This window comes from Periplaneta americana, chromosome 12 (genome assembly GCF_040183065.1).
Source record: "Periplaneta americana isolate PAMFEO1 chromosome 12, P.americana_PAMFEO1_priV1, whole genome shotgun sequence".
NCBI classification, from domain to species: domain Eukaryota; kingdom Metazoa; phylum Arthropoda; class Insecta; order Blattodea; family Blattidae; genus Periplaneta; species Periplaneta americana.
The window spans coordinates 79,099,067-79,114,441 of NC_091128.1; the positions used below are offsets into that span (position 1 = coordinate 79,099,067).

General features: G+C 33.8%; 1 protein-coding gene across 2 annotated transcripts in view; it reads left to right on the top strand.

Moving 5' to 3' along the window:
• Window positions 1-796: 796 nt before the first annotated feature.
• Window positions 797-15,375, top strand: part of LOC138710594 (very long chain fatty acid elongase 7-like) — a 42,944-nt gene continuing 28,365 nt past the window's right edge. Inside the window, exon 1 of one of the 2 annotated variants that reach the window (XM_069841589.1) lies at window positions 797-875. In XM_069841589.1, coding sequence (XP_069697690.1) covers window positions 815-875 — 61 coding nt within the window. In that variant the 5' untranslated portion in view covers window positions 797-814. Of the gene's footprint in view, window positions 876-12,883; window positions 12,971-15,375 lie in introns of those variants that run through there. The other variant, XM_069841590.1, reaches the window with a different exon arrangement.

The following is a 15,375-nucleotide window of genomic DNA, read 5'->3' on the forward strand; positions in this document are numbered from 1 at the left end:
TAGATTCCAACGGAGAAATTAGAGATTAGATATCGCACTGACTGAGAAACGATGTACGTAGAACGCACCTTACATTTCACGTAACTACTCATTTCGATAACAATATAGTGGGCATACAAAAAGGTACCTCACTGACAATGGAAATGAAAATTATATGCAATGAAAAAGAAGTTGCAATAATCATAACTGATATGTTTGTTATATTTAAGAGAAATTATAAGATATGAAACTTACTAGATACCTTACGCCACAACATTCAGAAAACATTAACATTATAAGTACATCGATGTACTTAGCAAACATATTTATGGAGGATACCATGCTTTAGTACCTCAAACACAAATTTATTATATGAACATTCCCTGTTATTTTTATGTGTAAACAACATAAATAAATATATTAGGCCTATATATGCCTATTGTACTGTACATGCATGCTATTTAAGGTCGTCTAATTACTGTGGTGCACTTCGAGAAAGAGAAAATATATTGATGATGATGATGACGACGGCGATGATGATAATAAATGGACATGTTTCCTGTCTCGTTACTATATTTAATTTTAGAACACGTGTACCTTATTATACAGCGACACATTTCTATTTTCTCTGTAGATGATCATTCTATCTCAAAAGTTAAACTCTGTTTCGTGATGGAATTATCTGAACAATATTTACCTTTCATAATAAATTGTATTCGGGCTTATTTATTACATATGTACAAAATGTAACTGATAAGTATTGTACATGACCTTGTGGGAGGTAACAAGCTATGCTAATGGTTTCAGACTAACCGAATACGCTGTCACTACCAAAATGTCCAACCTCGTGAACGCTACATACGACACTTACAAATACATCTTCCATGACCTGGCAGGTAAGTGCTTTCAGCAAATTTTTAAAATAATTGCAGTACCTAGAATTTTCACGCATATATTGCAATACTTCAATTTTTAGACATATAAACTGCAATATCAGCAATTATTATTCAATTATTGGTATTTAAGTATTTTGAACTCGTACACAATTTGAGTAGAGATATATTTATTAGAGAAACACTAGTAAATTGCAGTGTATTAAATCTTAGAGGAATATTTGTAAATTGGAGTAACTTGAATTGTGAAACAAAACTGAAATATTCTTATATTCCTAAAAAAAAGTCGTAAATATCATTGTCATGAATCTTAAATAAAATAGTCTTACCTTGAGACAAATATTTGTAAAATTGCAGTACCACCTTGAATTTTTAGACAGGTATTTGTAAATGATTGCAGCGCACTGAATTTTTAAACATATTTTCTTACATATCACTGCATTTAATTCTTAGACATACAGTATATTCGTACATTTGGATGTCTTGTAAGTTCGAACACATATTCGTAAATTGCAGTATCTTAAATTCTTAACGCGAATATTTGTAAATTGTAATGCTTTCACATTTTGGATGAATATTCGTAAATTGCACAGCCTTACATATTCTTAGACAAATACTTGTAAAATGTAATTATTTAATTTTTTGAAAAATTTTTATACATTGCAGTGTCTTGAATTCTTAGACATATATTCGTAAATTTCAGTGTCTTGAATTTTTCGACAAATATTCGTAAATTGCAGTAGATTCAATTGTTAGACAAATATTTATAAATTGTAATGCTTTCAATTTTTGGAACAAATAATTCGTAAATTGCAGTATCCTACAAATTCTTAGAAAAATACTAGTAAATTGTAATTATTTAATTTATGATCACATATTCGTGCACTGCAGTGTCTTGCATTTTTCGACAAACGTTCGTAAATAGCAGTAGATTCAATTGTTAGACAAATATTTATAAATTGTAATGCTTTCACATTTTGGATAAATATTCGTAAATTTCAGAGCCTTACAAATTATAAAAAAATGATTGTAAATTGTAATTATTTAAATTCTGAACACATATTCGTGTACTACAGTGCCTTGAATTCTTAGACACACTGTATATTGGTAAATTTCAGTATCTTGAATATTTCGACAAATATTCGTAAATAGCATGTAGCCTAATTGCATTCCAAGAAGCAATGCTACAATCTTCAAATCCGTACGTATAAACAATTGTTCTTCGAATATTATCATTAAAGCACACTTTAAAGGAATACATGTCTTACATAGAATAATAACACCACTGAAATCTTCTGGTAAATGAAGCTATTTCATACGGTGAACTGTTTCTCCCCCTCCAAATGGTACCCAAAAGGGAAATAAAACAATTTCCGCGTCTAGAAGTGCTTTTGACAGGGTGGTTTATTACAAAATATAAACTACAGCAATGTCATTAAAGCTCGCAGTGAAATACACATCTCAAATAAATTCAGGTAAACTCAAGCGAATTCATACCGCAGACCTGTTTCACTTCCTCCAAATAGACTCGTAAAAGGGCAATAAAGTAATTTACGTTTTTACAAGTTCTATGGACTACTTATAATAATATTGTTTTCACATAATGGGTCGTCACATTTGCAAAACACAAAATACGGCGATTTTTTATACAAAATTCAATGTATAAAATGAATTATATTGTTCATCTTGAAAACTCGAACTGATGAAACATTTTGCTTGTTATTTTTGAATTCAGGAGGTCGAAATTAGTAAGAATTTGTTAGTTTTATGTCTGGCGCAAAATAACTGTTGACCAGTGTAATTTGCAGAGTAGTGTCAGGATTATCCAGTGTTACTTTGTTAGATAAAACACACTTATAAGAAAATTAATGAACTGCACTGACAGAAAATTTTCTATTAATACCTCGTACTATTGATAAGTAAATCTAACGTACACTTCCTATATATATCTTATAATAACTTAGCTAAGCGTGTAAATTGCAACCTGCTGTCACGACTGTTAGCAACTGACAGATGGAGAAATAACTAGAAGAAGAAGGGGCTCGCTTGGCGGGAAAAGTGGTGGTGATGAATTGTTTACTCATTATACGTCAAAATTAAGTACGACATCATTCTAGGGTTAAGTGGAAGAAAATATCATTGTGTACTGTTGTTTACAACTGAAAGAAGTATTTTAGCTTGTCATAATAACTTATGATTCTCATTATTATTCTATCTTGAATAGAACACGCATTACTCTTACACTCACGTTAGTTGTTGAATAATTTCTAAAGTAACGGTGTTATTGTACACGGTGAAAGTGTTAACTTGAAGATATGATTAACTGATAACAATTATACACGGTGTTTCTCAGGTGGTGTTACAAACTTTCAGTAATGATGGCGAAGGGCACATGTATCAATTTAAGATAAGGAACCATGGTCCGAAAATGATTGAGTCGAAAATTATAAGCAAAGTTGTGTGGAAATGGAATTGTAATTTGACACCACGTGCCATTCTTCCCTTAACTTTTGGAACAGTCATGGAAAAATGATATGGGCCGGATGTCTCCTACGTGGGTACTTGCCCCGATACAATCTGTGAGCTTGTCTACTGTTCCCATTGACTCATCCGTATTCGAAAATCAGGTGCTTATTCCGCTCTCGTGTACTCCTCCATTTCACTAGGACTGATCGATTGGACACTGCAACTTGTACACATATACTGCTGTCTACAGACATGCATATCAGGACCGACCATGTCCGTTACACATTACGCTATCTGCATTGCTTTATTGTAGTTTCCTGTTCTCATCCCTCAGACAGCGCACTGAATGGAATACTGTAAGTAGACAACGTAAACAACATCAGATGAATACAGTATGTGTAAGATGTGCAGATAATTATACATAAATAAGGTGTTCAGAGGAATAAAATTATTTCATTTCCACAGAACTATTTTTGCTTGTAACTTTCGACTCGGTCATTTCCGGACCAGTAGCATATGTGTATGACAGCATATGGTGTTTTGGAATGGTCCTTCAATTCAAAGTCGAAAAGTCGCTCAACACTCAGGATTATAGTAATAAAATTACATTTCTCCATCCAAAAATTTCAACTGCTTCTTTGTTCTGGCCCACCAGTGTAGATACGTACTGGATTCAACATAAATATATCGTCTAGATAATTCCGGAACCAAATGGTGGTGCCTAGCAGAAAGACTTGATGGAAGATAATCTAATGATGTTTGCGAGCCAGCATCATCTCTATTAAATGCCACTAGAAAACATAATTTACGGACTTTTTATCAATTATAATCGTAATATATTGTATGTGTTTTCTCATCATCAATAATGTAATTTCCAGAGTTTTAAAAAATGTAGAATTTGAAGCTCTGGAATTCGTTACATAAAAACACTGTCAGTAAAAAAATTGTAGCAAGTAGGTACTTTTTAACAGTTTAAAATACCATTATTTGTTAATGTTTGCCAGCTTCTGGACATTTTATCACCATGCCTAGTTACATATATTAGGACAGTTTTTCCTGTGTAATTCACGTGTATATGCGGATTCCATTGTAATGGGAATAAAAACTAGACTTCATGTTGGTACACGGAAAATAAATTTGTAAAATTCAATATTTTAACAAAATTTTGGAAAAGTTTCTAGTCTATTATATGTCTAATAAGCAATGTTAGGAACAAGTTATTTTTTAATTAATGAACTACAACAACACTCGGTAGTAAAATTTATAAACACAAATGCAATGATTGGTGACTCGTTGTCGTTAAAAAATATTACATATTAGTTGAAAAATATGGGTTTTAGAAAATTGGACAGTCCTGGTTCCTAAATTAAATGCAATGAATGCTTTTCCTGGCGGATTTACAAGTTCTTTAGTGTGAACTAATTTTCTTAAAAAAAAAAAGAGGCCAATTTCGTAATGTTGATGCAACACCCTTTGGCTGAGTTGACATGGAATGACTCTCCTGCAAGAAGTAGGTAGCTCTAGTTCTCCCAGTGGAAAAATATGAAACGACAGATATAATCTTTTAATTCGTTATTAAGTAGCTATGTGGGCAATCTTAAGAAAATAACGATCCTGTAAGAAGCGAAAACAAGCATACTTAAAATTAATCTATCTTTTTTTAATTCCACATTCCTTGGATTTGTGATGTCCCTGCAATTCACCGTAACTTATTGTCACTGTGAAATGTGAACTGAGCATTGGACGTGTGGAGTTTCTGCACCACTTGAAAGACCCATGTAGGAATATTACGATACGAAAATTGAATTTGAGAAAACATGTGACTTGTGAGGTTTCTATATTTAATTCACGGTTCATTTCTTACCGGTAGTGAAAATACTAGTTCCTGTCCTTTAGATTTCGTCTTAGAATCATTAATAATGACGTAGGTTATTTTTTAAAATAATTTTAAGGGAAAAATTGTTCCGGGGCCGGGTATCGATCTCGGGACCTTTGACTGAACGCACCAACGCTCTAACGACTGTACTACCCAGGACACCATCTCAAAAAAGGGAAAAATTGAGACGGTATCGGGTGAAGTTCCTGGGTAGTTCAGTCGGTAGAGCATTGGTGCTTTCATCAAAGGTGCAGGGATCGATACACAGCCACGGAACAATATTATTCAAGTGTGCTTCACAGGGAACTTTACCTGGAAGCTAGAGTTGCATATATTTTTTTAATAATCTTCATTCTCAAACATCGATTTTTTTTTAATTTTCTATCACTTCATTCGCATACAAATTGTACGGTAATGCTGACAGTCCATTTTCTGGCTTTACTTCTCTTGAGGTTTTAACGTGGTCTGTAAATTTATGATTTTTTAATTTTTGTCGCTAGGTAGGTCAATAGGTATTATCACTAGGGGGCGGATTTCTATGACCTAAAAAAAATATATGCCTGCATTTATGGCCTAAAAAACATAAAAATATTACCAATAAAATTAGAAATATCACTTTATCAGTAACACATGTATGTCAGACTTTTTAAATTCTCGGCATTATGCATTGACTAAAATACAATATCTAAACAATTGGATCTTATATTTAAGCAAATTACTTCAAATGCCCTCTGTCTTTAGAATAGTATGTTGGAAAGATAGTGAAGAAACAAGGAGTGACCTAGAGGAAGGAGAAAGTTGCGAACACTTGAAAATTGTAAGGAAACTCTGTGTCCAGCATGTTTTCGCTCACAAGGCCAAACAATTAACGCCTATCTGCTACTTGAAACCTCACATTTCACAGTCAATGCATACTTTTTTTTTTCATTCCATTTCTGCGAGAATATAGGTATTTTAGATCTATTCTGAAAAAAATTCATAGTATTACATTTCTCCGAAAATATTGGCACTTTAGAGTTATCCTGAAAAAACTTCCATAGTATTACATTTTACCACAGCTCGTTATACAGGGTGATCCGTTTGGGTGTGGATAAAATAAAAATACCGTAAAACATTTACCACTGAACTTCATTTGTTGAAACTTTGTGCATACAACACTGAAAAAAGGGAGATTCCTCAGAACACAACACGACCCTCATTGCGCACCCTGCACAACTCATAACGGTGATGCAATTCAGCCCTTGTCCGTTGTAACATAAGGGGAGTGATTTGTTGAAAAGATTGTGTAATGTTTACTCTCAGATCACCAGTGTTCCTGGGTTTCTGTGAATAGAAAATATGTTCAACAAAACCCTATACGAAGAAGTCAGGAGGGGTTAGATCTGGGAAGTTTGGGGACCAAGCCAAGAGATAGCAGCTTCTCTTACTGGATTTCGTCTGCGGCCTCCTGCATGTTTTTTTAACACAGAACCTGTTTCTACAAATGTTCGATACCACAACATTATGGAATCGTATTTACATTCATTACGCAGACCATACTCACATCGAAATTCCCTTTGAACTCTCTTAACATTTTCAAATTTAGCATACCAAAGAACACATTATGCCCGCTGTTGATTTGTAGTAGCATTTTAACCATCTGCAATTTTAATTTGTCCTTTCAGATTATGCATTATTGATTGTCATATATGGAAATGCCTATCTTTTAATCGTAATATAATCAGCAAAAAATTTCTCCTATCATTATAATATCTTTATAATAATGAATTAATATTATCCATACTCATACGACTGTAATTTGAATGACTGCATTAAATACGAGAAATGCGCAAAATTTACAATATGACGCGAATTTTTACTAAATATGATATAAAAATGCCTAAATATGCAAACAGTTATTCCCAAAATATAACGTTAATATGCAATTTCGTACTAAATACTATACTAAATTAAAAACGGATCATATATGCAACCAAAACAATCCCATAGCAAAAAAAAATAATAATAACATGACATAGATATCCATCCCTTAATTATCACTATGTAGGCCTACTTTGCAGTTTAATGACATTATCGCTACTGTTAGATATTTCGTTGGATTAAGAGTTAACCTATGGGGACGAAGGAAGTTGGGTGAGATGCCATTGACTAGAAATGGTTTAAGCATTCCATGTCACGGTTTACATTTATGGTAAAAGTGTTATGGGAAAATATGCTGCTCTTAATTTAAATGTAATATTTCAATATCGTTATCAACATTAAAAACAAAACTTACAAATTAAACCAAACCCTTTAACTCTATTAAATGTAGAATATAATCTAAATTTAACAGAAGAAATACTGAAATCAGAAGTAAACATTGAAATAATGAAACAATTGTCTTTAGAGACAATTAATATTAGGTACCCTCCACAAAACTGGCTTCATTTATACATCGACGGATCCTTGATCTTCAGAGAACAAGGTGCCGGTGGAGGTGTTACGTGCTGTCCCTTCTCACTTTATAGATCACTTGGATATGGAACAACAAGTTTTGATGAAGAAATCATTGTAATAAGTGAAAGTCTCAGGAATCTTCTAAAATACAATCTCAATTAATATCACTCAATAAAAGAATTGTATTCCAATGGATGCCATCCCATTGTGGAATCCTGGGAAACGAGAATGCGGATGCTTTAGCAAAGAAGGACAGCCCTGCTATTTACAGATCTGTTACTAAATCTACGTATTACTCTGTGAAAAGATTTATTAAAGAGCAATTCCACGAAAATGTCATACCGAGGTGAATTTCTTGAAATTGATGTAGGAATATTTCTATTGAAGAAATATGTTTCTTTATACTTTAAATTTCCTTATTTCATGAGATAACCTTTAAAATACTCTTTCTTTTAGTCTATAACTTGCTGCAGATCATGTCATATTCCAAACATTTAAAAAACACGTAAAGCTACTTCTGTTTCGTGTCACAATTTGGACATGTAAATTTGTTTTATTTCGAGTCGTCTTTTTAGTATACTATATTTTGGTCTTTCCTTGAAGTAAATATGAAATTACTTGAAGGATCCTAAGTTCCTAAATAACTTAAAATCATTATAATTATTTGTCCTGTAATTTACGGTCAGTCCGCCACTAGAAACATACAAAAACTCTTCCACATAGCACAATAATTGACAGATTAAAATTTCCTTTGGTATTCTGCGTTATTACATCACCAATAAAAATATTTTAGAACATTTTCTTCTAAAGTAATTTCGTTTTCCGCTACGGCATTGTGACTGACAGATATTTCGCTCTTTCAGCTGTTATGCTGTTCATTCTCACAGCGTACTTAGTTACTTGGAAGGCCTTGGTGAAGTTACACGTGAACTGGTGTTAAGTGTGCAGTAATTACACCTGAAAAGAGCAAAATGAGATTCAGGCAGCTTATTGGAGCAATAAGCAGGTCTCAATATTTACTGCTGTTGCCTGGTTTAAACAGGAAGGTGACAGGGAAGTTCAGAAGAAATCCTCTGCATTAATATCAGATTATGTAGCGCATGACAAATATGCAGTGTAGTCTATGTTTGTCTACGAAAAGTGTTTTCGGAAATTTTGGCGATTCTTCCGAACATTGAGGTGGTAAAAATATTTTCAGATGGAGCAGCGAGTCATTTTAAACAGAAGTATACATTGAGCAATGTGACATTGGTTGCTCGCATATTTGGATTTAACACTGAATGGAACTTCTTTCAGTCATATCGTGGATGTGATTGGAGGCCAAGTAAAAAGGATGGCATGGATGGCTGCGAAATCGGGGAAGAAGATGCAAAGCGCAACAGAATTTTGTAACATTGTGAGCAATAGAAACATCCAAATTATTGTTCAGGAGGTAGTACAGATTGAGATATACGAAGGAAAGAAGTATTTCGAAAAACGATTTGAAAATCTTCCACCTATTCCGGCAACTCATGGAGTTCATTACGTGAAAGTGTTAGATCCCTATGTCATAAAATATGCACAACCGTCTTGTGAACAATCAGTGCGAAAGATCCACAGGTTCCGTGTGTGAAAAGAAAATAAAGTTTGTTCAGATAACAAGTGACATATTGACTGTGTTCCTGCAGTACATACTTTTTTGACTAAATGAGTGAGTCAACGAGTGCCGTGGAGTGCTTCTACGTGTTTAATTCCAATAGTTCAAATTCAATCTAAAAGTAGAACTCAACATTCTAATCTATTATTATGAACATAATATATAACAGCCATAGGCATGGGAAATATAAACTGTGATCTGCGTCACCTTATCGTTATCGATAAGGAGGTCAGTGCCAGATTGTTAGGAACGTGCTTGAATAACGTAACATACTGTCGTCGCTGGGGAGTTGATGCCATATAGAATGATAAGCGCTGTCAAGGTTGCTGTGACACTCTTATAGTCCTAAAATTAAACACCAATGTATATGGCTTGTATATACAGTATTTAATCACAGAGAAAGAACTATATATGTTATTAAGTAGGCCTATGTAATACTTGTATCTGCATTAATTTGTGTCATTTAAGATGCATGGTTAAGCAAAATAATTTTTGTATTCTGAAAAACATATTATTTATTTAAATTAATCGTTATGTTAATTTACTACTTATCAAGTATCATATTATTTTGTACTAATTTACGGTTCCGTAAGTGCAACTTTATTTAAAAATTCAGAGATGTCAGTCAGTTACAGAAAGAGGTCAGTCAGTTACACATCACTTTTTCGGCCATAACTCCATTACTAATCGTAGTTTGGAGGTCGTTTTCAACTTAAACTGAAGATTACAATTTCCTTTCCGAACTATATTTGACAAAATTGTATCAGGAATGACAATTCAGAGAAATCTGTGAAGAACCATGTTCACCCGAAGAGAGAGTTGACATTTATGTCAGTCTGTTACACACACTTTGGATGTAAATAAATAGTATACTTTTTCTATTAAAGACGTTTATTTTTATATGTATCTTACGTGTACACTTTCATCTATCAAATCCTGCGCTGACACAGTCTAATTTCAACCCATTACACAATTTAGCTGACATTTTGCTGTCAAAGTGTACTGTAAATGTCAGTCAGTTACACGTGGAATTGCTCTAAATCTACATACTTAGACTTCAACAAACAAAATCTGATAACACAATCTCAAGCGAAAAAATAGAACTCTCTGCATCATAATCCACAGTTGATTCCCGATTTACCACAAAAATCGTCTGTAGTTGCATTTAGCATGGCAACAGGCCATGATTGATTGGCCAAACACCTGCATATAATTGGAATATATCAGTACCTTAACTGCCCATTGTGCAACTCAAACCAAGAAATGGATTCGGAACACCTCAAAATCTGTGCTTCAGTGGCTGACCATGAAAATATCTTTGAAAAATATTGGAGTGCAAGAGGTCAAATGACTTTATTGTCAGATGCCTGGCATTGTACAGTAACAACAACAACAACAACAACAACAAAAACAACATCAACAACATTAAGATATATGGATCGCAAGCGGAGATTAACAGGAATGCTGAAAATAAGAAAGATTGATTTGCAGTGAAAGATCTGCTCTTGGGCAGATAATTTGAATAAATTAATGAATGTTGTGGTGTTCTTCACAATGACAGGGCCCTCCATTTGTTGTTATTAGCCCCGATTCTACAAGTGTAACTCATAGATGTCTCTAGTGCCGAGGAGCACAGACCACTATGTTTGTCAGAGACTATCCACAGTGTACCACAGGCAGTGGATCTACATTACGCTCGTAATGAAAGATGATGGAGAATTGCTGTGATATCACAGGAGAACCGGAGAAACCCCAATCTTGTCCAACACAAGGCATATCGTTGTGTAGTCTATATAACCATAAGCTTCTCCACATAACATATCGTACCATTTTTCGTCATTTCGTAGGCTTATATTACCCGAATCTGTTGTTACAAAAGAAAATGTTCGACACCTTTATTTGTATCTTACTAAATGATTTTCACTTCTTAGTATTCTTATTGAATTTGGTATTTCCAAGAAAGAAACTAGTTCGATTAATTAAAATTTGTCTCAGTGAAACTTACAGCAGAGTCCGTATAGCTCAGTTTCAATATGATGCTTTTCCAATTCACTGCGGGCTAAAGCAAGGGGAAGCACTATCACCTTCACTTTTTTACTTCTTTCTAGAATATGACATTAGAAAAGTTCAGGATAACAGACAGGGTTTGGAATTGAACAGGTTACATCAGCTTCTTGTCTATGCGGATGACGTGAATATGTTAGGAGAAAATCCACAAACGATTAGGCAAAACACGGAAATTTTACTTGAAGCAAGTAAAGAGATAGGTCTGGAAGTAAATCCCGAAAAGATAAAGTATATGATTACGTCTCGTGACCAGAATATTGTACGAAATGGAAACATAAAAATTGGAGATTTATCCTTCGAAGAGGTGGAAGAATTCAAATATCTTGGAGCAACAGTAACAAATATAAATGACAATCGGGAGGAAATTAAACGCAGAATAAATATGGAAAATGCCTGTTATTATTCGGTTGAGAAGCTTTTGTCATCTAGTCTACTGTCAAAAATCTAACAGAATTTATAAAACAGTTATATTACCGGTTGTTCTGTATGTTATGAAACTTGGACTCTCACTTTGAGAGAGGAACAGAGATTAAAGGTGTTTGAGAATAAGGTTCTTAGGAAAATATTTGGGGCCAAGAGGAATGAAGTTGCAGGAGAATGGAGAAAGTTACATAACGCAGAACTGCACGCATTGTATTCTTCACCTGACATAATTAGGAACATTAAATCCAGACGTTTGAGACGGGCAGGTCATGTAGCACGTATGGGCGAATCCAGAAATCCATATAGAGTGTTCGTTGGGAGAGCAGAGGGAAAAAGACCTTTTGGGAGGCCGAGACGTAGATGGGAGGATAACATTAAAATGGATTGGAGGGAGGTAGGATATGATGGTGGGGACTGGATTAATCTTGCACAGGACAGGGACCGTTGGCGGGCTTATATGAGGGCGGCAATGAACCTGGAGGTTCCTTAAAAGCCATTTGTATGTAATTAAGTACCTTTATCCAGTTACATGCGGATTACTAGGGCCTGGATTTTTATGTTCATATTGATGTACTAGGCATCCTGAAACTTCGTATGACAATTTATCACATGTTTTTGAACGTAATTCCGAAGTTTTATTCTCATAAAACGCATAGTTAGGGCGTTGCAATATAAAAACACATATTGTGACAAAAATGCAGAAAAAACAAATATTTCGAGGTTTTCTAGACGTTAATAATATTTATGTTGTGAAAAATATATAGACGTGAACGTTCTGTGACACGATGCCTTACCGGTGAGCGGGGCCTTGGATTCTCGTCACAACAGCAGACCACGTTGTACTGTTTTTGTTTTCTTTAAACTCAAATGCATTCTACTACGTCAGCAGAGCAATGCAATTCTAACATAACAAATTTCGTATTCATAATTAGCCTATATGTGCACCATGAAGTTGACATTCACATCAAACTTATTTCAACCTCTTTCCTCATTATGAGTACCTATTACTTAAATGCAATTACGATGCAGTTGGAATCTATTTTACATACATATAATGCAAATCGATACACGACAAATATGACTTTCAAACACGTACGCATACCTGTACGCGGTTGTCCGCAGTCAACATGGCCAACATTATTACGTCCTTGTATAGCACGTAGCCTATAGGCAATGGATTGTACGATCTTGCAGGTAAGTGTTGTCTCCTTATGCAACGAAATAATATATTAAATTCACTAAACAATAGGAACTGTTTTCCAATCTTCATCGGCAATTAATGTTAAATAATCGTCCAATGATTGCAATAAGCAGTGTGTTTAGATTTTACTACAGAGCTTTTTAAGAATTTATACACAAATTTAAACTCTACAACTGAATTGAGCACTAAGAATTGAGTGAGATTCTTTTTATTTTAATTCACTTTTAATTAAAATTGGATAAAAGCAAGGAAGTTGAATACTTGTAAACTTTAACCTCTGTTTATTCAAAACCAGTGATTTATAACTGTTTATTCAACTTTCAATAACATTTTGTTGGTTTGAGATGGAATTTTACTGAAAAGCACTTTAGATTTAGGTCCACACCTGTGGAGTAACGGTTAGCGCGTCTGGTCGCAAAACCAGGTGGTCCGGGTTCGATTCCCGGTCTGGACAAGTTACCTGGTTGAGGTTTTTTTCGGGGTTTTCCCTCAGCCCAATATGAGCAAATGCTGGGTAACTTTCGGTGCTGGGCCCCGGACACATTTCACCGGCATTATCACCTTCATCTCATTCATACGCTAAATAACCTAAGATGTTGATAAAGCGTCGTAAAATAACCTACTAAAAATACTTTAGATTTATCATGAAATATCTCTGATAACACAGAACAACAAATTTTTACTCTTTTCTTGCTCCGAAATAAAAATAACTGAATACTACTAATATATGTGCGCTAAATCTGAATTTAAAATCCAAATTGTCCCATCACGTACCATTTTCCGGAGAAAGTGAACTGAATTGTTTCATTAACAAATTACTCTTTTTCATTTTTCACTCCTACAGATAAAATTACAACAGACTAGGGATTTAAATACCTCACAATACTTGAAAAATGTGTACTGGATGCAAAAGTGATGTTACATAGTTTAAAACACAAAAAAACACAACACTAAAAATATATCGTGTGTATAATGATAAAAATCTCGGAATTTGAACTAACCATTTAAAAGGATTTTCTGAATGACTTCCTCCTATAACTAGGCCTCAACTATCTTTTACAAGGAACCAACAATAGTCTGCAAGCATGCTGGATGTTGATCTTCCTTTATATCGCCTTTTCATTTCAGATATTTCTTTATGAAATCTTTCCCCAATCTCATCACTTATCGCTGCAAGTTCAGGAGGAAAGAAATCCAAATGAGAATGTAAAAAGTGTGTTTTGGGAGACATATTACACCCCATTTTCTCATATGCACTTAACATGATTTCGATGTAGTTGTGTGCTCTAGAATTTCCAAGGAAATTTGACCAAACATCTCTGAAAGCACGCTATGCCGTTTTTCTGTAGCGGAAAGTTTTTCCTGAAACAAAGAGGCAGCCATAACTTTGCGAATTTGTGAACCGATGAAAATGCCCTCTTTTAATTTGCCTTCACTCAAATTGGCAAACTTTTCTTTTAAATACTGAAAATCACACCCTTGTTTCTTCTTTGTGTATATCTCACTTTGAACTATCATGAAATTTACTGAGTAGAAAGGACCAATAACTGTTTATTTATTAGAAGTACAAAAGAACATGCCAAAAACCACAAGAAATCGAAAATAGGTCATAAACTCATGAAATGCATTAGCTTTTGTTTTGATTTACAACCCCCAACCCGCAAGAATAATAGCTTATTACAATTATGTGTTTAATCATTTCTTCCTTAATTAATTAATTTATTTATTTATTTATTTATTTATTTATTTATTTATTTTTTTAATTCAAATATACAGAATAAAGAAATATAATTACAAAACAAACAAAGAGAAATACAAATAAAATAATACAAGGAATATAAAAAGAAGATACAGTAGTATTAACAAAATTTGAGACCGAATGAGCAGCGCTCGTGCTCGGTCGCAGTTCAGATATAATATTAAAATAAAAAATAATAATAATACAAATAAATAAGTAAAATAAAATAGGAACTAAAATATAATTACAGCGGCAATGGGATTATATAATATAATATTAACACTAGAGAAGAATAATATCGCACGTGAAAAGTAGGACTAATAAAATTATTTTCAAAGTTTTATTTAAAAGTATGAATGTAAATGTTATTATCAAGCAATACTTTCTGGAGTTGTAAACCAATTTTACTTTTAAGGTTGGCACTATATTAGACCTAACAGACAGTTGGTCAGCGTCTCAAACAAAAATACTTGTAAGAACTGAGGGTTCTTACTCTCAGCTGGAAGAAGACTTTCAGTTAAATGATAAGTCCATGCTTGAACTTTTGGTATAAAAGTGACTTCCTGTATTTCTTTTGCGCTAAACTTTGTCACGTGAAGTAAGGTGTTGTACTGTCTTATATTATTTTAAAACGTGTATCGTAACGAAATGTACTCCCAT